A 25,979-nucleotide genomic window follows, 5' to 3' on the forward strand; every position below is an offset into this window, starting at 1 on the left:
GTTACGGATATCAATACAATTGCAAACCTTAATTCTCGAGGAAGCAGCAAGTGGTTTCCAATCTTTGTACCATTTAAGTTCTGGATAAGGCACTCCAGTGACTCGAGCTTCAATTTTTCCAGATTTTCTAATCATGATGACAGTTTCATCAGGACGTTGAATGAAGGTTGGATATTCAGCAATTTCCAAACGCACTCTTTGTCTAGCCTCTCCATGTTCGTTTCTCGCAACAGCTTCATAAATGCCAACGTCTCTATCCAGCATTCTATTGATGAATAGAGTTGCCTGTCCATTGCGCGTATAGCTTTGATCATAACGACCTCCAGATTCGATTAACTCGTCATTAAAGTAATAAGTCATTTTCGGTTTTGGGTAGCCGTAGACAAACCAGAATAAGTTACAATTATGATTTTTCACACCATACTGCGTATCATGTTCTTGTCTGAGGAATCTTGGTGGTTGTGCGTAACCATCATGGGGTGGTCTCTCAATATCAAAGTCCTTAGGGAAGTAAGGACTGGTCTCAGGGCGGAAGTCTATACCGGGTGGCAAATAGGGGAAGAATTTAGGTGGGTCTGGTTCCAATTTAGCTCGGTATGTTTGTGCGAACGGAGAAGGATCGCTTATTCCATATTTATTCTCTACGCGAATACGGAATTTGTAATCGCGGAAGGGTTCCAGATTCCGGATATCGCAAACGCAGCTTCTTATGCCGGAACGTGCTGTGAACCAATCACCATCAGGTAGTTCGCACATTTCTACTTGGTACGTGACAGGAACTCGTGGCCCAATTGGAATTGATGGTTTCCATGATAATGTTAGGTGTCTATCCATCATACGACTGATTATCGGTCTGTCTGCTAAAGGCAGAGGAGATCCGGACTTGCGGAATTTATCAAAGTCTGTATACTGATCTGCTAATGGTCTCTTGGCACGTGGTTCAAACGCTGTATAAGAGTTGACATATATTAGCGTAAGTGCGTTATTGTATTGTGGCAAAGTATAATACTTACTGTCATAAGTCATCTCAGCATGACAGGTGTCCTCTCCGTGAGGGTTGAATATTCTTAGACTATACTTTCCGACATCACCCTCATCCACACCTGCTATGATTAGTCTAAGTAATCCATTACCCTCATTATCCATACGAATGCGTTCAGAGGGCCATATTTTTTCACCATTGCGGAACCATTCAAATTCTGGATCAGGGTAACCAGTGACGCAGGCAGTAAATTTGGCAGTCATCGCTTTGAAGACTTCACAGTCTCCAATTCTCTTTAAGAACGACGGAGGTTCGGCCTTTTGTTTCTTCTCACTAAAAATTTTTGGTGGTGTTAGAGAAACTTGTATAATTTGGAATTCGTACCACGAAAAAATCCAAACTTATATAGTCCTTACATCTTATCAACAACGTCCAAGTTCGCCTCGCATTCAGCTTCGCCGTCCTTATTAACAGCTCTACACTTGTATCGTCCAGAATCAGCAGGTGTACAATCTTTTACGTACAGGCAATGAGCATCGCCGTCTCTCTTGATCTTGTACTTGTCTGTATCGCCAAGAATAGGCTCGTTGTTAAAGTACCAAATGACATCTGGTCTAGGTATACCATTAATTCGAGCAGGGAATTTGGCGTCAAAGGTAGGAAGTTGCTGAAGATCAGAGAACTTCTGGGTGAAACTAGGAGGTTGGAAGACCTTTCTCACGGTTGCATTTGCACTTGTTGTATCTTCGCCAAGAGGATTGACCAAACGGCAGCGATATACTCCAGCATCATTTGGTTCACTTGGATTAATTTCTAGACCGACCTTCTTTCCGTCGCAGGTCATCATTATTCTCTCAGACGGTGCCAACGCTTGACCGTCCTTTGTCCAGCTGACATCCGGAATAGGATTTCCAATGAACGATGCACTAAGAGTCAAGGGTTGACCTTCTTCGACGGATACGTCGCGCATTGGACTTAAGAAGCCTGCTTTTTCTTGTGGTGCATCCGATTGTCCTTTTCCAGCTACTTCCAGATTGCCCTTGCTTGCTGATGTTCCCTGAGAGTTAGTGGCAACCACCTCATATTCTCCAGCATCTTCTGGTTTGACCTTGTCGATGATGAGTGCGTGATTTCCATCGGGTTGATCAACGATTTTTACGTGCTCGCCATCTGGCACAACCTATATATGCACAATTTAATTGTTATTCAAAATATTTTTATTTTCTTTTTTTTTTATTACAAACCTCTACTCCATTGTGCGTCCACTTAATTGCAGGCGTTGGTTTACCAATGGTTTTCACTTCCATCTTAGCTGGGAATCCTTCAACTACCGTCAAAGGCTGCAAAGTCGTCAGGAAAGCTGGTCTACGTTCTTTCTCCTCTACTTCGACTTTTGCTTTACCCGTGGTCTGTCCAAGTTTGTTGGACACTACCAGAGAATAGGTACCAGCATCTTCCGGACGAACCTTGTCTATAGATAATCCAATCAAACCATTTGGCTCGTTGACAAAGTTTATTTCTTTAGTGGGTCTTATCGGTACACCATCCTTGAACCATTGGATTTGAGGATTTGGAAAAGCTACTACTTGAGCTTCCAGTTTTAACGGCTGACCAACGACAGCCTTTGCGTCTTCTAATGATTTTGAGAAAGACGGTCTTCTTGGTTCGGCTGTAGAAATAAATCATGAAACCATTTTACAGTTATTAGATATCCTATCTGTAATTCTTTATGGACGTTTTAGCACTGAAAAACTTACGTGTAACGGCTACTGCGCAGAGCGCTGAATTTTCTCCATTTGGATTTGAAGCCACGAGCTTGTAAGCTCCAGAATCAGTTGGTTTGACTTTATCGATGACAAGTTTAACAGTGCCATCGGGAAGAGCTTCTATCTTCACACGACCATCAGGTTTGATTTCTTCTCCATCCTTGAACCATTTTACACTTGGTATTGGACTGCCATCCAGTTTGGCTTTAAGTTCCAGTGGTTCACCCTCATCAACATCAGCCGATCTGGGTAGTGCTCGACTAAATGATGGCGCTGCACGTATCATGTTTAATTTACCGGAAGTCTCAACCTTGCCAGACACGTTGCTAGCTACGCAGGTTATCTTAGCGACATCATCAGATGTGAAATTCTTTATAGTAAGACTGCTAACGACCTGGCCTTCTACAAAGGTCTCAATAACGTAGTGTTCGGAATTGGTGATCTCCACACCATTTTTAAGCCACTTGATATTAGGTTTAGGAAGTCCGTTCACACGGACTTTCAGTTCAACATCTTCTCTATCCTTTACCGTTTGGTCAGTCAAACCCTTGACAAAGGTCGGTGCTTCCGCTAAAATTAAGGAAATAAATAATTAGATATTTACCGAGGCTGTTTTATATATGAATAATAAAGAAAAGTCACTAACAGTGTATTTTAAGTTGAGCTTGAGCACTGGTTGCACCCTCAGTATTAGACGCTGTGATTTTGTAAGTACCGACGTCATCCAGTCTGACGTCTTTAATGATCAATTTGTATTTGTTGTTCTTAGCATCCTCTACTGACTCAAAACGACTGTCATTCTTAAGATTCTTTCCATCTTTTTCCCACATAATGATCGGCTTTGGATTGGCTTTGATTACAACTTCCCATTGGGTTAATTCTTGTGGTGCAGCACTTATATCCTTAAATTCCTCAATCTCAGGCCGTATCAAAAGATCCAAGCAGGCCTGTAAATTTATATAAAAATTAACAACTTCATGTATATAAATATGCCTCAAGATATTTTTTAATGACTTACACTAGCTTCGTCTTCGCCCCACTTATTCTTCGCCTTAAGAGTATATTCTCCAATATCAGCAACGTCACTTTGTGGTATAGCAAGCGTCAAAGTACATTCATTCAATCCATCTTCAATTGGTTTAGTTTCCAGCTTCAATTTGATTCTTGCGTCGCCAGCAGGAATCTCCTCGCCATTGTGATACCTTTATAATGCAGAATAATATTGAAATCGAATGATTAATTTTACTCAGCTAAAGACACTTTTTCAAAGTCATACCAAGCAACCTGAGGAATAGGATCGGCAGTGATGACTGCCTTAAGTTCGACTGGTTCATTCTTAACGATGTTGGCACCCTCTAGACCTTTGACGAATCTTGGTTTTCTGTACTCCGAAGCAGAAGCCACAGTCAGGTTCGCCTCCAGAACTTTCTGACCCAGCTTGTTGCTCAGGATGCACTTGTAAATACCGGAGTCATCGACCTGAGCATTGGCAATAGCCAACTGGAAGAAATCTCCATTGTGAGTGATCTTGAGACGATCTGTATTCTTAATCGGCTTTCCATCCTTAAACCATTTGGCTTCAGGTTTTGGTTGACCAGTCGCTTTGATCTCGAACGTGGTACTCTGCGCCTCGTAGATCATTCGATCTTCAAGATCGGAGCTCAAGATTTCTGGCGATGCTGAGTGAACAAAAGATTATTTATGGAAAATCAAAGCAATTTACATAATTTTATAAAAAAAGAAGCTCGTACAGTTAATCAGACAAATTTCTTAACGATCTTCATTAAAAGCGCAGGATAATCATTTTTACATGCTATTTACAACAGATCAAATCAACAAGTCTATATGCTCGATGATCTTGCACTTTGTCTTCCCATTGATTCCGTTTTTCTTTATCTACAACATTAGCCAGCTACTTACCTTTCTGCAAAATTGAATGAAATCCCAGGGTGATTGACCAACTTCGTGTAACATGCAAGCCATTCGCATTTTATTTTATATAACAAGCGTGATAATGTGCAATTCATGCTATATCTCCGCGCTTTGCAATACACATTGATTTGCATTTTCAGCGCATTGAAATACTACCAATGGAGTCAAAGAAGCAAGCGAGGCATCTTTCTCGATGAAAAACAGTATTCAATGCAATAAATACTCGCGATTCTCAAAATGCTTAGCACCATGCATGACACGGATCAAAAGCTTTCGTACGGAGATGAGTGAATCAGGATATGAAGCACATAATTAAATTCTCTTGCCATTCCTTAAACTATAATTAAACTTACTAATTCTTTCTATACGTATAAATCACGCGATGAACAATCATAGAATCCCATAAGCCACCTATTACACGCGTCATGCGGAGGACGAAATGGATGACAGATGAAACGGCTATGTCAGAGTGTAATGACAGGATATTTGATAACATTAAAAGAAACCACTACATTAAAAAAATGCTAAAAAAATCAGTTATACGTGATTTTTACGAATAGCACATTGTTGCGAGACAATATCTCTCAAACAGTTTCACAAAGGTACAACATTATTATATACATTTATTAAAGTTCAATTAACGTCATAATCATTTAGTAGTCTCCACCGTCGTTTCCTCGTCATAGTTTGAATATTTTTTTAATACCCCAAGGTGATTTCTACTACCACCAGTACCTATTCCCTGACCTTACCTGATTTTCTTCTCTCGCCTTCCTTATTGAGAATATCACCAAGGACACTGCGCTGTTGTCTAACGCGATTCAAGAGTGCCTCCATTTCATCATCAATTTCTTCGTCCACCTCTTTGAGCCCCTTCTGTACGTTTTCCGTCGATACTTCTTTCTGGATCGGTATGATCGGCTCGCTGGAGTCTAATCGTTCTAATTTTGAGCTTTGCCTCGAGAGCTTACTCATCTCCGAAATAGGTGTCTGAGGCTGCGAGACTTCACTAACTTCCGGTTGTTTCTCAGAAAGAGATTCCTCTATAGAGCGTTCCTCGATGATGGTCTCAGTAAGTCTCATAGCCCTCTGAGGCCTGAGGTCGTCCATTATTCGTTCTTCAATGATCTTAGCAGTGAAGGATTCTTCGTAGGATCCATTGATAAGTTTTTGCGCCTCCCAAAGATCAGCGTTGTTGATGTCGTCTGCGCTTACGTCACGGGATATTCCTTTAAGAGTGGACTCGTCATCGGAAACGGAAACGATGGAGACCCCACGATTGACAGTGAGTCTTCCACGATTTTCTTCACCCTCAGAGAATTCCTCGATCAGTACACCGTTTTGTGTTCTCTGACTGTTATCGTCTTGTATCGTGTAACTGTACGAGCCGATCTCTTCTACCTGAGGTCCTTCGGAGCTCAGCTCCTGGCATTCGACCTTAGTTGTTGTCATCTTGCTAATAGAGTGCCTCTCCTCGGGACCTGTGAAGGGTCTGCCTATCACAATCCCAGTCTAGTACACAACCTGACTACTATAATCTAACAGGCAATGCAATCCTCAAAAGACATGGTACACGCTACTACAGAGAATGATCGATCAAATTCACAGTAGATCGATACACGTGGACAGTCAGGAATAAGAAGTGGAAGTGATAGTAGAAGAAATTTAAAAAGTAGAAGAATAGGAAGCGTCTGTACATCGCAGGAGAGAACACGTGTCCTGGTTAACTAGCTATTAGACAGAGCTTGCGCAGTGTAACAGTGATTGTGTATATGTATATTGTGTGTAAATATTTTTATCATACGTATCATGACGATTCCATAATTCACAAGAATAATTATATTCTGGTAATCTTTGTATTTATATATTGTTATTTGACATTTCAGATATTTGAATTATGGATTATGTCAGGATGCTGTGTTATTGTTTGTGAGTAAGTATATGATGCTTAGTGTGTTCAATCCGTACGCTATTACCTGAAAGCACAGCTTCGTGGGTGGTCGTGGAAGCCACGGAGATGGTAATCGTGTCTCCTTCACCTCGAGTTATTTGGATGCTTTGTTTCTCCAGTGAGATCCGACCTGAATGTATATTAATCATCGGCTAAAACTACCTCTACGCTACTCTACTGTGTGTTAGCCATTTGATTTTAATATTTTTCTCATTTACGGTTTGCCGATATGATCGGGTTAAATTTATTTTGCATTTATCAGTTTGCGGATGCAGGTCGTTTTGCCGTTCCTTCACTTAATTCACACGCGTGTGTGCTATTTTATTTACAGCATTGTGTTTTTTGGTTTTATTCATTTTAATCACGGATTGCAACTGATACACCTTCGCATTTCTATTTACACTCTCGTTCTGTACGAACGTACCAGCTGCTCATGGTTTTCATGCATTCGTAATACTCTCGATCTTGCCGAATCGTTTTTTAGGATCTCTTTACCTTCGGATTCTGATTCTTCGGCGTGTTGGGTCTCTGGTCCTGCATCCATCTTGGTCATCTTCTTCGGTGCTATCTCATCCTCGTCTATCTCTACACTTTCAGCTGTTTCCTTCTTCAGTTCTTTCTTTTCCTCGACAATCTCTTCGGTCTTTGCTGAGGAAGTACAAGTCGTCTAATGGGCTTGTTTTCTTTTATACATGCTACCTATGGGATTCTAGTTACTATATGGGTGGGCCATGTGAAAAACATGATGGATGTACTAATGACGTAACATCAAGTAAGATACATGTATAACTAGTAACATAAATTAATGGATAACATAAAATAAGACCTGACAGGTGACAAAACTAATGATAATTAAGATAACGTAGGTGTATGACATTTTTTGTATATAAAAAAGGCCACACAGTAAACAACGCAAAAAGGAAAAAAGGTGAGACATGTTGTAATGTGGTAAAACAAAAAGAAAAAAAAATCAAACTGATCAAACGTATCATTGCCATTTTTGATGTATATGTGTATGTGAAGCTTTAAGTCAGGATATAGAAGCTTTCAGGAAAAGAATTTCAATAGTTGGTGAACACCAGCAGTCTAAATGAAAATACATGGCGACTGTCTGTAAATCTTTGAGATGGGTCTAGGCTTCATGGAAAGCAATAAAAAGAGGGCGTCTTTTACTTCTGTACTTACTGGCCGCTGATTAAAAAACGATGCTTTACCATCGTTGGTTCCCGGAAAAAGATTCTTATGCAAGTTAGGCCCTTCTGATATGGATTCCACTGGTAAACGTCGTTCACCGTATTCAAACTATAAACTGGCGCTACAGCTAAGTTTTTGTATTTGACATATATTTGTTAGGTAATATGGAATGTCTTGCTTTTTGCAGGAAAACTTATTATATTTATACCGTTAAACGTCAATTACCAGTGGATCATACAGACCCGGATAGATAAGGTAAATCTTTGATAAGATGTAAATTATTCTTACTGAGTACGGTGACCTTGCTCTTGCTGCTCACGGAACCCATCTCGTTCTCGGCACGAACCTCATACACACCACCATCAGATCCTTTGACAAGATTAAGGGTAAGGTCGTAGCTTTCCCTACGTTGAGTATCCCTGGTGATCTTGATTTTAGCGTCAGCTGACACCTCCTGTCCATCCTTGAACCATTTTACTTGCGGTTCCGGTGTGCCAGATATTTCAACCTTCAACTGGAGCGTTTCGCCCTCCTTGACTTTTTGGTCCGTCAGCTTCTTCACGATCTTGGGCTTCGAGTTTACCGTAAACGAGGAACTACTTTCACTCTCACCAAATTCATTTTTCACCTTACAAGTATATTTTCCAGATAATTCAGTTTTAACTTCTTTAATTATTAGTTTGTAATTATCGCCCTCTTCAATGCGCGTATATTCTTTGCGAGTTTCTGTTATCTCCACATCCCCCAGGAACCACTGAACATTGGGTGTCGGAAATCCTTCAATTTCTACTAGGAATTCAATGTTCAATTCGCCTTCATTAGCAGTTATGTCTTTTAGTTTGGTTTTGAAACGTGGAGCACTGCGAACCTTGACCTTTGTCTCGTCCACACTGGTGCCATACTTGTTCTTCACTTCTGCTTTATAGGTTGAGGCATCAGTACTAACGGCTCCGGTGATCTTCAGCATATATTTTTGACCGTCCTGAACGATCTTGATATGATCATCTTCTACGATTACTTCGGTATCCTTAAACCACGTGACAGTTGGTTCAGGATCAGCGTCGACCTCAATGACTAAAGTGAGGCTATCACCTTCGTTGATCACTTTAGGTTCACCCAACTTCTTTGTGATCCTAGGAGCACATGTAACGTTTACGTTCCAGTGTTCCGAGGTCTGACTGATCTCGTTTTTGGCAACGATCGAGTACGATCCAGAGTCCTCGATCTTGGCACTCTTGATAACCATATTATAAGTGTCGTTCTCTTCCTTTGTGATCTTGATTCTCTCTGACTCTGTGATCAGTTGACCATCTTTGTAGAACTTGACGTCTGGAGTAGGCGAACCTTGCACCTGTATCGAGGTCTTGATTGTTTCCTCCACACTGGCCGTGATGTCGGATACCTTCTTAGTGATCTTTGGCGCGGATTTAACGATTAATTCTATTTGGGTACTGTCCTCACCTAATTCGTTCTTAGCCTTGATCGTGTAAGTACCGGCATCCTGAGCAGTAACATTTTTGATAACCAAAGATAAAGACTCTTCGTCTTCCCACAGGTACTTGATCCGTCCACCAGCTACGATTTCCTGTCCATCCTTGGACCATTTGATATCCGGTTTCGGGAATCCCTTAACTTGAAGATCGAGCATTGCCGATCCACCGGCACTGACTTCCGCTTGTTTGAACTCTGTTTGTAGACTAGGCTTGATTGGCTCCTTCATTAATTGGTTTACAGAACCTTGAACAGTCAACTCAGCACTGCAACTTATATTTCCGGTACTGGTCTGCGCGACGCATGTGTACAATCCAGCATCTTCCGGTTTAACATGTTGGAAGACCAGAGCCAAGGTGTCCTCGCTGTCTTTGAACAGCACCTTGAACCTCTCTTCGGGATCAAAAGGCTGTCCGTCTCTGAGCCACATGAATTGGGGCTCTTCGCCGGGTTCCAAAAGACCTTCCGGAAGTCCGGCGAAGACGCTCTTCTCGTCGGTGACCGTCACCGTGGCTTCACAGGAGGCTTCACCGAACCTATTCATAGCCGTGCATGAATATTTCCCAGCGTCGCAGTTATGCACGTCAGCTATAACCAGCTCGTAAAAGCCTTTTTCAGCTTTGTCGGTGACGATCTTAATGCGTTCGTTCTTCGAGTCGATAAGGACATTGTCCTTGTAGCTAAGCATAAGAATAACTTATTTCATAATACAGTTTTACAGCTGCAAGGTAAGAGCTTATTTATATACGTACAATTTTAATTCAGGGTTTGGATCTCCCTTGACCTTGATCATGAAACGTAGGTAAGTATTTTCCAGGAGTTCTGTGTCCTTGAGACGGACCAGGAAAATGGGAGAGTTGGCCTCAGCCCTGGCTTTTCGTTCCTCGGCTGTTACTGTTACAATTTGTGAATTAAAAAATATTTTTTTGCAATTATTTTCTTAATTCATAATACCATTTATAAACTACTTACGTTCCTGCACAATTAGTTGCGCAGTGCAAGTTGCTTGACCATCACCATTTACGGCTCTTGCAATATAAATACCAGAATCAGATTCCAGAACATTTTGAATTTGAAGTTTGAATGAGTTTTCATCGCTGCTCGTTATTACTCTGTCCGCTAATTTGTCGTCTAAGGGTTTGTTATCCTTCAGCCATTGCATGTTAGTGGACGAGTCGACGGATTTCAAAGAGCATTCGAAGGTTGCATTTTCTCCGGCTGTGGGAAATAAATTAATTTATGTAAATTAAACAATATATTTTTGAGCATAAATGAAATGATATGTCAATTAGATAATCGACACTGCTCCTCCTAAAGCGAGGAAACACTATCGTGGTTTCATGGACTTTCATAAGTTATGTCGATACGCTAAATGACAATTCTAACAAAATATATTTATAAAGTTTTGGGAAAGAGAGAGTCCAAATTTTTGGTTTGAACGTTTTTTGTGTTTTAAAATGTCACACATTTTACACAAATTGTATGTTATAAATATCATTGTTATCGTATTCGCAAAATCGAATATTTAAAGTCTTCTGGAATTACATGGCTCTGATTCCATACAACATATATTCCAAAGTTTTGTTAATTTTATCGTCGAAATACTGTATAAAACTTATTTGCTTGCTATTCGGTGTGTCATGTATTATTTTCTCCCAAAGATCCAGCAACAAGGAAGAATTTACATGAATTTAACGTTCGTCATTGACTTTGAAATATACATCGTCATGATGTGTTAACAACGAAGCATATTATGTGTAATATACATATATTTTTAAGTATTTTTTCCAGACTGATCAAGTGGATACACTTCTAGGTGGGCTAAAAATGCTGAGGTGGGGGTTCCATTCGAAGAATTGTGTACGTGTGTGTTAAAATAATTGCTTGAAATTCTTTCAAAAGTACGAAAAAATAGTGTAAAAAAATATTAAAAAATTAAAAATTAAAAAATCTCATTTTTAGTACGTGAGTGTTGTGATTTTCAAAAATTTGTTAAAAAATCGTCGCCAGTATGTATATGTTTGTATGAGTGCGTATACGTAAGACTATCCAGTTCCAACGCACCAGTTGAATTCGACAACTGTCACAGAATTGTCTTAATTAAGCATCATTCGACTACTGAAAAAATTTACTTTTGACAGCAGCTTATTATTATGAAGAGACGTTTAATCCAAACGATTGCATGACAGCTGTCAAATCTGATAAACACGTATGAACTGAATAACTTTGTATAATGAGAGAGACAGAGATAGTAGACATCTAGTAATAAGCATGGAAGCAGTTTTAACCGACAATCAAAATACGAATGAGACGTCTAAAAGCATTTGAAATTCTGCTGCTACAAGAGACAGTGAAAACTCGGTACGCTGCTATTTAAAGTAAAGTACAGAAAAAGGCGTAGAAGATGGCAGGGTGAGTCACGCTACGATCACTTTACCTATTACGTGTATCAAAGCCTTTTTTGCTCGAATTGCTAGAACAATAAAAATGTATTACGTGATGTTGATGTACCATTGAATCTAGTTGTTCACGACTGTGTTTTTAAAGACCCTGTCATAAAATTACTTAAATGATTATGAACCAAAAAAAATTATAGTAATATATTATCGATATTTATTGTATATAAATTCAGTTCTTAATACTTAAGACCATCAAAATAAATATATTAACCATCAGTAACCGTACAGTGAGTTCTTTCCAAAATGCAAGTATTTTCCGAGTAATGACTTGATAATTCTGAGACAATTTATATCATTCATTTGTTTTAATACTATTGGATAGACTCACGGTACTAATTTACGCAGTGTAGAAAATAATATGATTTCCACTTACGTTCCACGTTACAACCCTCGATCGTCTTGGAGAACACAGGTTTTCCGGTTTCGTTAGTTGTTAATGCGAGTTTTGCCGTCCTCGTGTCGGTAATTGAATCAGAACCACCAATAGCAGTAGTGTAAGAGGATTGGCTTTCGGAGATTCGTTCAGTACCGCAGGTTGATGAAGAGGTCCTTGAAGCGGCTGCTGATGCAGCCGATGACTCCACATGGGAGGAGATGCCATTACGACTGCTTGACACTGATGAGTACTCTACAGGAGTTAGTGAATATAAAGCATAAGCTCTACTACTAGTCAGCTAAAATATTTAACAATTTTGATCACGATGAAAGCGACATTGCGTCTCTTGAAATCTAGGTTTAACTATAAGTAGCGCTCAACATCGACGTGACAACATTTAAAACAGCCGAGACTAATAGGTGAATGTAGAAAGGCCGGATGATGGATTTATAAATGATCAAGTATGGATTATGAATGTATTTAAAAAAATGGTACGCCGATACTTACCCTCTACGACTCGCGAAGAGGAAGAGCTGTATCGACTCGACGAATAACGGCCCGACATCTCGGCGTCTTCTTCGCCAACTTTGACTTTTTTTGCTTCCGATACTTCTACCGTTTTTATTTCCTCTTTTCTCTTCTCAGCTACTTTAGGCTCCTCTGTCTTTGCAGCTACAACTGTCTTTGATGGCTCTACCTCTGGTGTTTCTGATTTTGCTGCTTCTACTTTTAGTGCTTTTGGTTTTGGGGGCTCTACCTTCGGTACTTCTGATTTTAATGGTTCTACTTTTGTCGCTTCTGCTTTTGTTGGTTCTATCTTTTGTGGTTGTACCTTTATTGGTTCTGGTTTTGCTTGTTCTACCTTTGGTGCGTCTAGTTTTGGTGACTCTACCTTTGGTGTTTCTGCTTTTGTTGGTTCTATCTTTTGCGGTTGTACCTTTATTGGTTCTGGTTTTGCTTGTTCTACCTTTGGTGCGTCTAGTTTTGGTGACTCTACCTTTGGTGTTTCTGGTTTTGTTGGTTCTATCTTTTGTGGTTGTACCTTTGTTGGTTCTGGTTTTGCTGGTTCTATCTTTGGTGGTTCTGGCTTTGGCTGTTCTAGCTCAGGAGGTTCAACTTTCGGTGGTTCTGCCTTTACCGGTTCTACCTTTTGTGGCTCCGGTTTAACAGTCTCAACCTTTGCTGCTACCGGTTTAGGTTCTTCTATTTTTACTGGTTGCGGTCTATCTTGAACTTTAGATTCTTCCTTAAGTTCTGGAACTTCCGTTAATTGTAAATCGTCCGCTGCGTGTTCGGCTAGTGCCACTAGGTCGCTCGCGTACTGTCGAATTTCCTTTAGCCAGTACGCTTTCACGGGATCCTTATGAGCTGACAAAGTTATTGGATAACCCGAAACACCTGGATGATGCAATTCAAACGTCCGAAGATCCTCTGGGTGATCCTTTACTTCTACCTCCGGCAGCTAAATACATTAACACAATACATTAACACAATCTTTAAAGTATCAGTAAGACTTTTCAGTCTGCCCTCAATGTTAACTAAAAAACTAAATAAAATTTATGACTCTTAACAATACATACTCGAATAATGTCTTTTAGAACGAAGACCGATCTGTCTTCAGAGATCCGTCTGACCTTACAAACAAGAATTCTTGCCTTGAACAGGAATAAGTATCTTTCCTTGTTTTTGCCGTCTTTATCAGTGACGGTAAACCATTCCTGTAACAAGAGTTAAAATTTCACGTAATTTATCACAGCCAATGTAAAATCTCCAAAATATAAAAAATACTAACATGCGTGAGAAGTCGTCCAAGCTTATGTATATTTCCTTTATATCCCTCGATGTTACTTATGAACTTATTGTCGGTTGCTCTGTGGGGGATTCCTAGCATCAACTCCAGAGCCTTCTGGAGGTCGTCGCAGTTTTCGCCTAGTCGGGTCGAATACTTCACCAGCTCCTGAAAACGATGATAACATTAATACGTATATAATCAAATTTCATATCACAAATAAAAAATTTAGATTTGAATCAAAATTTAGTCGGATACATGAAAATTCCAGTTTACAAGGTGCTTCGTGGGAGTTGTCAGTTCTCCACGTACTTAAACGTATCAAGTATCTAATTATTGGTAAATTCACGAATTCATGAATTCGCTGGCGAAGATTCACAGTTTTTCTGTGGCATTCGAGAACCGCCGGACAGGATAAGGTGCCACGAAGATGACCTGTTTTTAGCATGCTAAATCCGTACCGCGCCCACTGGGTCTCACACCAGCATAAACGTATATGTCGCAGACTCACAACCACAATCATCGCAGGACATCCAGCAGTATCTTTATCATTGCATCGTGCAATGTACCGGAAATATTAATAAGTCTTAAAATGCACTCTGCATCAACCCGAAGGAGCAGAAGGTTGATTCGTCTCATTAAAGTATAAACGGAGGTGATGAAAAGTTTCTTGTTTACAATGACGGCTCTGAATAAAATATTATTCTTTTCTATTTTGAGAAATACATAGCGAATATTAACATAGCAACTTTAGCGATGATAGAATTGTCACGCATTCTTATGACATACAAAACCAATTCATTTTTTTACTGAAGCTTGAAAAAGTTTAAGATTTTTTTATTTCACATAAAAAATTTGACTTTGCAATCGCTATAGTACATTTTTTTTTGTAATATCAATGTTGGTTTAACATGCTCGAGGTAGCGTGAAGTTTACATTAACAGAATGATTAATTATTGTAAACATTGTTTTTGTTTAATGCTGCCTTCGCTTTTCTTATAAACAGGTGTTTCAGGCTGTTCCATGAATATTATGGTCTGTTATGCTTATGAATTATCTTTTAAACCTTCTGTTACAAAGTTTATTCGCGCTTTCGCTGTATCACTAGTCTGTCCTATCACTTCGATCTTAATTACTTGACATAGATTTGTTTTCAAGGCAAGCCGGAGAGCACTCGGACGCCATGCTATTTCTGTTGGTCGCAATAAAATCTAAACAGAAATATAGGTCAGACGCGACCCATCTTCCGCTATCTTTCAAGATTAACTAATAATCAAAGCGAAATATTTCAGTTGGTCAAAAATTGGATTGTACGCATTTTTTAAAAAGTCACTGTCGATGATACCAAGAAATTATCAACGAGCTATTTACTACGTGCAGATTCGAAATTCTGTGCATGAAAGCTTTTCATATGTAAATTGAAAGTGATGTGTCGTTTCTTTTTTATACAGGCGCCGCAATTCTGTAAAAACTTGTTAGAGCATATTTCTGTCGGGGCCTCTCGAAATCCGGCTTGAATTTACGAACGGCAAGCTTAGTGAGGTGGAGAGACTTGCGACTGCGATAAAAAAAGAACTCATAAATACTTGCTCTTCAAGATTATAGTATAGCCTTCGGATGATTTTCAAATTCCTAAGTGGCTGCCGCCAAATTCATCGTACACTTACGCCAAATAGTACTTTTACTCGGGTCTATTTGATGTCACTTTAATGACCGCTTATCATAATTCAATTTACGTAAACATAGACCATAAAGTTTGATTTTCGTAAAATTTTCAGTGGGAATACGCATTTCACGTGAAAATGACTGTCCGAAGTAACACGATAGTTTTCTTGCTGTTCCGAACGAGGTTTGCAATTTGGACAAATTCCAACCAGCCGAATAACAGTTGCAAAATATGTCTTTTGTATAGGTAATTAAATAGTATTGAGTAATACTTGAAATACTGGATAATATATTGTTTATGACCACATTGTGGCATTGTGCCAAATTATATGTACTTCAAACATGACTAAAATGTACCTAAGGCTTTAAGACATCTATGAATATTTTCCAAAATTTTCCGATAATTTTACCTTTTTTTTTCATAAGCAACTTTTACGCTGGAATTATCTTATGGGACATTGAAACGTCTTAAGGAAACCGTACACAGAATTCTTCAGTACGAGTGCATAATTGAAGTTGGTTCTAACCAAACTGACAAATGAAGAGAATAACTTTAGCTGATACGATTAACCTCAATAACTCTGTATTTAATCGTATAAAAATATTAAAACAGATTTTACCTTCAGAAGGAGCTGGTAGTCGTTGATGCGTTGTATCGGAAGCTTCAGGTGCTCCGAAACGCTCTTGTCGTCTCCGAGAGTCTGGCTCAGCTCCTGCACGAAGAAAAGATCATTCTCTTATAAAAATCCATCGATAAAACAGGCACTAGGGAATACTCGAAATATTAATAGGATAGATTGCGCGATCGAAGCTATAAGAAGTAATTTTATATGTTATCAACGCCTGACGATGATCTTGGCTGAGACCTCGAAAAGCCTTAAGCAGTATGATTTTCACATTAAAAGTCATCGGTTACTAAAATATATAAGAACTTATGAGTTAAAGATGAAATCTTCAATCCACATAAACTTTATCGATAATCAAATTCAAATTTACTACAAAAAATCGACATTTTCTAATAATCATTTCCAACTCGTTACGTCATTTCTTCACGATTCTCGTATCCGACCCATTCTTCCCTTTACTCGGTTCTCTGATCTTCCCCTCTACCTCCACCTATTCTACTGGACACTCGTTATTCCTCAAAATCCCGTAAGGGCGCACTCAACAACGATTGGTCCTGTCACACACGATATCCTGGATATTCCAAAAGAAGAAGCAACGTCCGTTCCGGTAATACGACACCAGTAGCGGTTTGGCGAATCACATGTATTTTTGGCGCGTCCACATCTGACATAGGAGTAAAACTCATCGTCGTCAGCATTTATCAGCGCGACGACGTAGCGAAGCATCGTGACACTTGAATCAGCAGGGTTGTTGGTCATGTTTGATAGCCACTACAGAATGAGAGCTGACCTAAGGGTCGGTTTGAAAAGGAGGGGAGGGGAGGGGAGGCAACCTAAGAATGAAAAATAATAAAATTTTACACGAAGGGTACACGAACACACCTCAGTAAGGGCTAAGGGACCTAACACTACGTCGGCTTCGGAAGGTGGTTTGGAAAGGCTACGTTGCTGGTCACAGACTGGACCAGTTGATCTTCTCTTCGGGATCCATAGTCAGTGGTTACCGAAGCCCCCGCGCTACCACTCAGCACCTCTGAGACCAATACGGCTAGGGCTATACTTAGCCGGAGACGCAAAGACTGACCACGTACAAATACAAACATGAGAGTCGAAACTGTTGCTAAAGTCTTTTGGTATTTTCCTTATGGAGAAATATTAGCAGGTCGATGTTTTTACTCAAGGCTTAGAAAGGACACGGTTGAGAGGAGTCATCCCCTCGTATGCGATACGAGAATAACAAAGGGCTGAAGAAGGGAGTCAACGTAGAACCACATGTTGAATAAGGAATTATTTTTGGTACAATATAAAGTTCACGACTGACCTGCCTCAATCTCCTGCTGTGATTAGTATATTTATTTATGGTGGATTTTACAAATTTATAATAATACTGCTGGAATTCTCGTGTATGAGTAATGGAATGCTTTTTTTTGGAAAAAATTATGAAATCTCTTTGGCGTGTTTCTTATAAGGAAATGATAAGGAATGAATATGAAAATTTGTATGGATTAGTCAGAGTCTATTTTATGGAGAGAAATGATGAGAGTTTTCTTAAAATACAAGAAAGCTCCGTCCATTAATTCACAATGAAGAATAGTCAGGGAACTTGCGTGGACTCTTACAACGCGTTTGTATAATAGCCAAGAAAAGTGCTTTGACGTATCAAAACGTCACGAATGACATCACCGCTCTGCTCGCTCGAAATTTTCTGAATGGGTACCTATCAGCCAATTACAGGTTATACGAAGAATCTCTTAAATCCATGATGAAATTTCATGCCTTTCGATCACAGTTGGCAAAATCTAAATTCGCATCGCCTGATCCGATCCACATTTAACTACACGCTCCAGCAGTTAGATAATCTCTGTTTTTAGAGATAGCTCATATGTGTATTCTTGCGGATAATTATATGCCTCCAGCATCTTCTTCAAAATATATACCTCATACTAGTTTGTTTTGCTTTTGGCTACTTGGAGTGTTTTTCTAAGTCTAGTAAGAAAAACCTCTAGTCGACAAACGATAGCTGCGTCACGAGCTACGTCACTAGGTGATAGTAATGGCATTTTTTCTTTTAATATTGCGTGAAGTCGCGGTAGAGGCTGGGAGCAAGTAAGATGCAAGATGTTACTCTGTTAAAAATAAACTCAGCTATTTTGGGGGCTGGACGGAAGCCCGTTTGGCCCTGTCGTTATGTAATTGCGGATTTTCACCAATCGCCATGATTTTCTGTGTGACCCGCGAATCCGCTTGAACTTTAAAATCTCTGAGCTGTCACGAAATCTAAGAATTACTTGTGCGTATAATATTCTTTTTCGTTATTTTAATGAGTATTATAGATTTGCAGATTTGATGTTTGGACGAATGCAAGATATTAATTTTATTGGGCGAATAGTCATCTACTGTAAAATGATGAGTATTTAGTAGTCATAAACTTCTCCTTTGAATCATAAATCAGTTTCTCGGACAGAGCACTAAAGTGTCCATTAGTCAGTAAGTGTTTTGAAAATGGAATATATAGCATGGATTTGCATAGCTTGCATATTATTTTGAATTTATATAGACTAAGTATGTATCGGAATTTTGTAAGGTAAAACAGAAACCTGAATTATCCCTCTATGACTATTAGAAGATTGAAAATACCGACGTTACCTGAAATCTCTTTTTAGTCTTTTCGCGAAATGCTCTAATTATTTTGAACAGGATATAAAATCGTGGAACTAACGTTAAATTATTTTTTAACACAGCATACGAAGAGCAAGTATGCGCGATAACCATATAAAAGAAATAATTGACAAGTAGTTGCCTGATAAATGAGTTTCACAATCGCTTCTAGTAGAACATTGTCATTCATTGTGATCGATCAGTTAGAAAACAAACAATATAAAGGTTGGGCGTTCTATAAAACCGTCATGAGAATGAATTATTTCTCATATTCGAATGATGTTTCAATACGCTCTCTATGTGCTCTGGATCTTATTGTTGGTAAGTTTAAGTAATTTGCAATCTGCTGAAAGAAAGAGACAAAAAATAAAAAAAGTGTCGTGTGATCAGTTGTTATTTTTTTTAAGAATTGCTATGCTCATCGGAGTTATTCTCAATTGTCGGAGACATCCCAGTCAAAAAGAACAACTATTGAAAAACATGCACCGGTTACTATCAGAAATGAGAATTTGGGTGATTTAAGATTATCAGTTACAACGGATGGGCAAGAAAATCGATTCAAAAAGTCCAGTGACGTTATCGCGAGTGCACCACGTGACAGTGATGATACTTCTTATTCGTTACGTGCGAAAAATAAAGGAGTCACTTCGCATCAGAAAAAATTATCAACACGTAATGATAAACCAGTATCATTGAATAATACAAAAAATGGAACTAAGGGACATCATAAAAATTCCTCAGCAACTGATCATCAGCGAATTAAGCATCTAAATAAATTGAATTCCAAAGAGAAAGTATTACTTTATAAAGATCTCAAAGTCAAATATAAAAAAACGCCTAATAGATACAATAATGTAACTGCAAATGAGACAATCAATAAGAGTACCAATGACCAGAATCTTTCCATGAACATGACGATCGAAAACAAAAAGATTCCTACTCCGTATCCTGATCCCTTGAATGCGAAGTCGCCATTATCACGATCAGTGTCTAATGATGATGTTGATGGATCTGGTGATTTTTCAGATAACGTTTCTGAAATGTCATTCAGATTGATGCCACCTCCTTCATATGGTAAATTTCGAAGCAAAACAAGTGATGATCCATTTCGTGCATATCATCCTAGCAGTCCAGAAAATCATCGATCATCGGGTCTACCTGGATATAGACCGGGACATAGACCAGGATATAGACCAGGATATAAACCGGGATATAGACCAGGATATAGACCAGGATATAGACCAGGATATAGACCAGGATATAGACCAGGATATAAACCGGGATATAAACCGGGATATAGACCAGGATATAAACCAGCATATCAAACACTATATCGACCTGCCAACTGGGGCTCATATATGCGACCAAATTTTCAAGGACATCAACAAACACTTCAACTACCTGCGCAACAACCAGGAGTTCTTGACCCTATTACTGTTTCTTGTACTCAGTGTACCCCAATGGGTCAAGTGAGCCCTTTTCGTTGGTTTTTCGACTTTCCACTTATGGTTTTATTTTAGCCAGACGTAAACGTGCTGCATTGAGTGTACCTTTTAATGTGAACTGAAATCTATGAATAATTATTCTCAAGCCGTACTGTACCCTCTATCATTCACGTGAACGATTGTAATTAAAGTTTTAAATAATATTTTCGAAGTTTATTTCGCTATATTCTATAGTAAAACTTACTAATTTTCGTTTTACAAACAGTTAACTAACCTCAAAGTATTCTCGGACTTCATCATTCGTCTGAAGGAATTCCTGAGCGGCAGGCTCGTCCCTGCAGTAAGCCACGTGTTTGTCAAAGTCCCTTTCCTGTAATAATTAAAATTTTGTTACTTGTTTATTATAAGATCATAGTAATTCCATTCATAATAACCATTCTCACGCACTCACCAGTCTCAAGAAAGTTTTGCCCAACATACGTGGCTGATCTGCATAGTACTTGACACCCTCGATCAACACCCTGCCGAACGATCTAAGTAAGGCCGGAATTAATGACATGCCAAACACATTCAATTCTTATGAACTAAGGACAATCTTGGATAGTTCATCGAGTGCGACGATTCAATTAATGTCGAAATGATGGGCTAATCTAAACGGAGGAATGGTTAAAATACCAAAATGCTGGGATGGTTACCAACAAACTGAAATGTGGTACGAGATGTGCAATGACTTAAGATGATTTGATAAAAAAAAACATCGAAAGGAAGATGATACTATTTTAATGATCTAATTCTCTAGGTTGCTAAATAATTATCTTAATTACACAATGCAGAGGGTATAATAAGACCAACTTGTTACAATGTATGAAAATTCATTAAGGGAGCAATAATAAAGTTATTATACGAAAAAGCACACGAACACGTAAAAAAAACCTGAAATTTTTTGAACTTACTTCTTAGATTTTGACCGCTAAATTGGACAAAAATTGATACTGACCAGATAGTCGTGTGTGTCAAATATTTATGTATATGTAAGTATATGCATGTTTAAAACTGTCTAATGCATAAGGCACATATTTTATGTATACAAAATTTCAGCTTGTATGGCATGTAGTATGATAATTTGTTCAGTGTTCATTTTGTATCTATAATTGGACGTTATTTATACCAAGTCTTCCATATGACGTGTAAACTAGCACTTGTCAGGTGTAGTTGTCTTTTCAGAACCATGTATCACTGTGTTTGCCCACTGTTCAGTAATTACTTGAAAAATGTCGCATTGAACGAACAAACCAGAAATCATACACTGGCTCAATGTGGATACATACGTGTTGTGAAAATCAGCTATTTGTTTAAGGTTCGTGAAGATGATTTCCTTGTTATCGCGAACAACACGAGGAACACCTTGTTGATCCAATGGCTTCAAATATCGCTCAACAACCTGTTGAATGTCTCTACCGAATTCCTCTTCGGTCTCTACCAGCTCTTTTATCACAGCCCTGCAAAGACGATGTAATTAATGTATAATATTTTACATGGATAAATTCTCTTCTTTTTTTTTAATAAAATAATAACACTCAAATACGTACTCTCTACGATAATGAGAATCCTCAGGACGATGATGACTCGTAAGTGTCGAACTTTCTTCGCTGACTGTATTTTGCTTAACCACACTTGCAGGCACCCATCCTTCTTTACCTTCAGCTGTACGAACGTACACCCTGAGAATATAAATAAAATAATTAAAAATTTTTATTAAATTTTACAATTTTACAGACCTAGTATCTATACTGGTTATCATAATTATAAGCAAAGTATTTTGCGTTTATTGAATGGACCAGGAGTCCGACGTAAGCAACGTGCTCGGATTAGTCATTGGTCCTGATATAACCGTATATCACCCACGCTGGATCTATCTATATAATATAGTTCTAGGAAAAGTTAGTGGGTATAGTTCCAAACAACAATTTTAACCATCTACGTGTATTTGCACAATCGACTATTTAACGTTGCAAGTATCGTCTCGAATTAGCATATCACGTGCACGTACGAATTATAATTGTATGAGAGGATCTATTTTAAGTTGTGTATATTTATTTAAATACGTCACCGTTTTATATTTGGGATCGTTAAAATTCGCAACGCTTTGCACTACGCAAAGTAATTTTATAAGTATAGACAAACAGTAGAAGTAACCCTATAACGATACGTTCAAGTTTTTGGGTTAATGCCTGAAATATTTCTGGTAACCAAGCATGGCGTGTGATGTTTTCTATAAACTCCGTATACATTGCTTCCCAGAGGAATTCAAATGCTTGCAAACTTCTGTTATAATCAGGGTTTCAATTTCCTGGGTGATTTGCACGATTGATTATACGAGATTAGATCTGCATTTGTATTATGCAAATCCTATTATGCTTATTTTTGTAATACTCATTTCTCACTGTCTTTTAAGATTCTAATCGGATCTTGGCATGTTTACCGATGCATTTCCATGGACTCTGTCCAAGCAACACCTCGACGTTCCTATTAAATGGTTTGCAGCTCATTGAACGTCGTCATTGCCAAAATCATGTTTGCGCTATGCGTTAAGCTTTGAACCTCACCTTTATCTTGATGTATTTATGCTACAGGTTTAGAATCATTTGCTCCGAAAGCAGATAGAAGCTCTGTATATTCGTTAAAAAGAATTTGTACGAAGACGTTATTATTAGAATTATTATTTTCTTTGATGAGGTGCCACGGCTTTGGAATTAAAAGAAACGGCAGCCTTTTGATTCTTCGTGGAAAACTTCAAAGATTTATAGGGCATAGACGCGTGCGAGAATCAGGACATTTTTTTTTAGAATTTAGTACATTTTTTCAACGTCACTTTGCTTTATCATTTGGTTAGCTATACTGCTACGCGCAGATATAGGTACAATGATAATGATTACGACACGTTATAAAAATTTACTTCTCATTAGCGTCACGATAAATTTTCGCGAGGGCTTTTATTCACTGTAAGTAGGAGAACGAGAATCAGAATAATTTTTTTTTGCTATACCCACAACTCCTGGTAATGACGAATTTCCAGTTGGTACTAACGCAAGATCAGTGGTTATTTAAGCACGATGTTAACGGTATTTATAAAAATTGTCTTACGACGGTAAATTATTTGTAAGAAATTTTTTTTTTAATATAACAATTATACACCGTAGTTATTCTGGATTCTTAAACAGAATAAATTCAGATTGAAAGATCCGGCAACAGCATGGAGCTTGAGAAGTTCGAAGACGCTTGATATAAATTGACTTTATGCCCGGCTGTAAAGACGTGACGGGGTCGTTGCCTTTGAAAATGGCATAGGCATTCTTCATTACTTATTATACATGCTTCATATAATATGAAAGGTTAGTTTTCGAATATTTTCCAAGCTGTAGTTCAGTGTCCAGTTTCTCTAGGATGCGTTCATATTAATTATTAAGCTTCTAAGACTTCCTATTACGAACACTTGAATATTCTTCATTCGACACAATGCTTCAATACTTCCCACGTTTGAAGCTTCTTACGACGATTAACGTACCTGTGAGCACGGATGCCGGAACTCGATCTGGAAATATTTCGTGTCCTGGAATCAGCATGATTTCTTCGAGGTCGGACGGACAACTTGTGCCTGGCGGCAGAATTGTCCAGTCGGTCCCCGACCTCACCGACGTCTAATTCAGGATCCGTCTTTGCCTTCCTACAACATTCCAAGTTCTCCCGTAGAGAAGTCTCTTTCTCTTTTTTTCCCTTCTCTCCGATCTTGCTCAGACAATCCATAAACGACGTAAACAGTTGTTGTCATGCTCATACATATAATTCTTCTTGGGCAGCCATCATCAAGCAAGCAAGACATTTTTGCAGGTACTGTATTAGTAAGTTTCATAGAAATTTTTCAAAGCGAAATATGCATCACAAAGCGAAAACTTTATACGACTTTTAAATTCACATTTAAACTGTATACGCAATGTATCCTATCTGCAATTCATAGTCGTAGTCTTTTGAGAATACAGTAGTTCATCTCGTATGTATGTGGGACTTTTGTCAATCGGCCCGAACATCATAGCAGCGTCACAGCCAGAATAGATTTACTGGAATAGTTTGCTGTGACAGGAGCAAAGAATCACCGCGATGCACCATGAAATTCAGTCGTCGTAATGTAGATGAGAAGACCGCGAGCGTAAAAATATATGTATAAACTGTGTAACGTACGCGACGTGCGTTATGTTACGGTTCATTATTCGCGAACGAAATACACGTGGCGCTGCGGCTACAGCGTACATTAAGCAATACTACTGAAGTCAAGTGAGAGTCCAATATTTGTTGGTCAGTACGATATACTGTACTGTATGCAAATATAACGTCACTGACAAATTTAGATTACGATTTGACAGTTGGTTTAAAAATATTATTCCTCATTTTTGTATTTTCATAAAAATTAACTGTTTCGATCGGTAGATTTTCATTGGTTATAAGAACGTCGAATCTTTTAAAAGCAATGAAGAAATACTATATTGCTGGTAGTTTGACAGCCGGAAGCATTTATTATTAGAATGTTTAGTCTTTATTGTTTATTTATTATCAATTTATCACACATGCTTTGTTGATATATGCATAGAAGCATCAATTATATTCTGGATTAATAGCGAAAAGCAATTTTTTATTTCTCATTTTCAATATTCATTCAATATTTAACTTTTCATTGTTTGTGCACTTTGGACGAAAGCACTGTAAAATATAGTATAGCCTTGTATCCACATTTGAAGAAGCAGTTCACACCAAATTCTTCGAGAGCAATAAAATGTTGTTTCAGTATTTTTTTCCTCCTTCTGTAAGCATCTCCAGTCTTCGCAATCCATTTTGCCATGTAAAAGTCACCTCCCACGTATCTCGTGGATGCATATTAGCTGTCGTTGAGAAAAGGGAGAAGAGAAAGAAAAGAAAAAGGAGCCAGTGAAACGCTGCTCCGGGGGTAAAAATATAACTATGAAAATAAGCAATGAGGAGAGCGATGCCCAGGGCAACGATCTTACCCGGTTTACCATCCTGATTGACTAATTATACTTTTTCGAATATATTTTCTTCATCTTGCTGTGCCCCGAGTTTTCCTTCGACGCAAGACAAACTGTCTTCTATTTAACGTATTACAACGTTACACGTCGTTTCACGTAAGATTAAAGTGCACCTGCTTCTTCGTCATCCCTTCGCTTTAATGAGCGTAAACTTTTCGAATTAAATTTCTATAAAAGTGCGTCGCGACGCTTTGAGCGCACTTTATACTCTTCTTACTTCACCTTAATTATCTTGAAGATTCGCAGAAGAGCAAAATATACATTTTTCTTAATCTTTCACTCAAATTTTTATTATAGTTTCAAAAAGGGATTTTTTTTAAATTTTCGAAATATCACTAAAATTTCTTACAGATTTTACTCCTGTATAGATATTAGGGACTAACAGTGATCGTCAGAAGTTCATCAATTATCTTGTAGTCGTGATGGGCTGTCTGTTATCATTAGATGTGTTATAGTTGTATTTTTAGCCGGGCAGAAATAGCAACAACAGAAATAGCTTGATATGCTCTCACGACAAGTCAACGATCCCATGATGTTTATTAGTTTATA

At 38.4% G+C, this 25,979-nt stretch overlaps 2 protein-coding genes across 13 annotated transcripts in view; one reads left to right on the forward strand and one right to left on the reverse strand.

The window, feature by feature from the left end:
• LOC107266509 (obscurin) overlaps positions 1 to 25,979 on the reverse strand; it is a 42,909-nt gene that overhangs the window by 4,706 nt on the left and 12,224 nt on the right. For 2 of the 11 annotated variants that reach the window (XM_015737082.2, XM_015737076.2), the window contains 25 exons: positions 23,900 to 24,058; positions 21,924 to 22,055; positions 21,663 to 21,833; positions 20,786 to 20,867; positions 20,609 to 20,704; positions 16,226 to 16,318; positions 13,944 to 14,108; positions 13,732 to 13,869; positions 12,659 to 13,613; positions 12,149 to 12,403; positions 11,754 to 11,789; positions 10,289 to 10,534; positions 10,069 to 10,210; positions 8,114 to 9,996; positions 7,127 to 7,279; positions 6,657 to 6,761; positions 5,433 to 6,161; positions 4,025 to 4,427; positions 3,767 to 3,950; positions 3,395 to 3,695; positions 2,740 to 3,318; positions 2,227 to 2,651; positions 1,399 to 2,162; positions 1,014 to 1,315; positions 28 to 947 (listed from right to left, as the gene is read on the reverse strand). In XM_015737082.2, the coding sequence (XP_015592568.1) occupies positions 28 to 947; positions 1,014 to 1,315; positions 1,399 to 2,162; positions 2,227 to 2,651; positions 2,740 to 3,318; positions 3,395 to 3,695; positions 3,767 to 3,950; positions 4,025 to 4,427; positions 5,433 to 6,161; positions 6,657 to 6,761; positions 7,127 to 7,279; positions 8,114 to 9,996; positions 10,069 to 10,210; positions 10,289 to 10,534; positions 11,754 to 11,789; positions 12,149 to 12,403; positions 12,659 to 13,613; positions 13,732 to 13,869; positions 13,944 to 14,108; positions 16,226 to 16,318; positions 20,609 to 20,704; positions 20,786 to 20,867; positions 21,663 to 21,833; positions 21,924 to 22,055; positions 23,900 to 24,058 (9,418 nt within the window). Of the gene's footprint in view, positions 1 to 27; positions 948 to 1,013; positions 1,316 to 1,398; positions 2,163 to 2,226; positions 2,652 to 2,739; positions 3,319 to 3,394; positions 3,696 to 3,766; positions 3,951 to 4,024; positions 4,428 to 5,432; positions 6,162 to 6,656; positions 6,762 to 7,126; positions 7,280 to 8,113; positions 9,997 to 10,068; positions 10,211 to 10,288; positions 10,535 to 11,753; positions 11,790 to 12,148; positions 12,404 to 12,658; positions 13,614 to 13,731; positions 13,870 to 13,943; positions 14,109 to 16,225; positions 16,319 to 17,113; positions 17,256 to 20,608; positions 20,705 to 20,785; positions 20,868 to 21,662; positions 21,834 to 21,923; positions 22,056 to 23,899; positions 24,059 to 25,979 lie in introns of those variants that run through there. The other 9 variants (XM_025083757.1, XM_015737079.2, XM_015737077.2 and 6 more) reach the window with 8 other exon arrangements.
• On the forward strand, positions 19,090 to 20,537 carry LOC107266511. Of its 2 annotated transcripts, none has more exons than XM_015737087.2 (2): positions 19,090 to 19,210; positions 19,297 to 20,537. In XM_015737087.2, the coding sequence occupies exons 1-2, from the start codon at positions 19,166 to 19,168 to the stop codon at positions 20,407 to 20,409; spliced, it is 1,158 nt and encodes a 385-aa protein (XP_015592573.1). In that variant the 5' UTR covers positions 19,090 to 19,165; the 3' UTR covers positions 20,410 to 20,537. The 2 variants fall into 2 exon arrangements, with proteins under 2 accessions (XP_015592573.1, XP_024939528.1); XM_025083760.1 differs by having other exon boundaries at positions 19,129 to 19,210; positions 19,280 to 20,537.

Source organism: Cephus cinctus, unplaced genomic scaffold (assembly GCF_000341935.2).
Source record: "Cephus cinctus unplaced genomic scaffold, Ccin1 Ccin1_scaffold0318, whole genome shotgun sequence".
Lineage (NCBI taxonomy): Eukaryota > Metazoa > Arthropoda > Insecta > Hymenoptera > Cephidae > Cephus > Cephus cinctus.

What these genes read in the sequence shown, in the direction of transcription:
- LOC107266511 (XM_025083760.1), top strand. Translation starts at nt 19,138, where the DNA reads ATGAGAATGAATTATTTCTCATATTCGAATGATGTTTCAATACGCTCT. An exon ending in TGCTCTGGATCTTATTGTTG is followed by an intron (nt 19,211 to 19,279) that starts GTAAGTTTAAGT and finishes TCGTGTGATCAG; the next exon opens with TTGTTATTTTTTTTAAGAAT.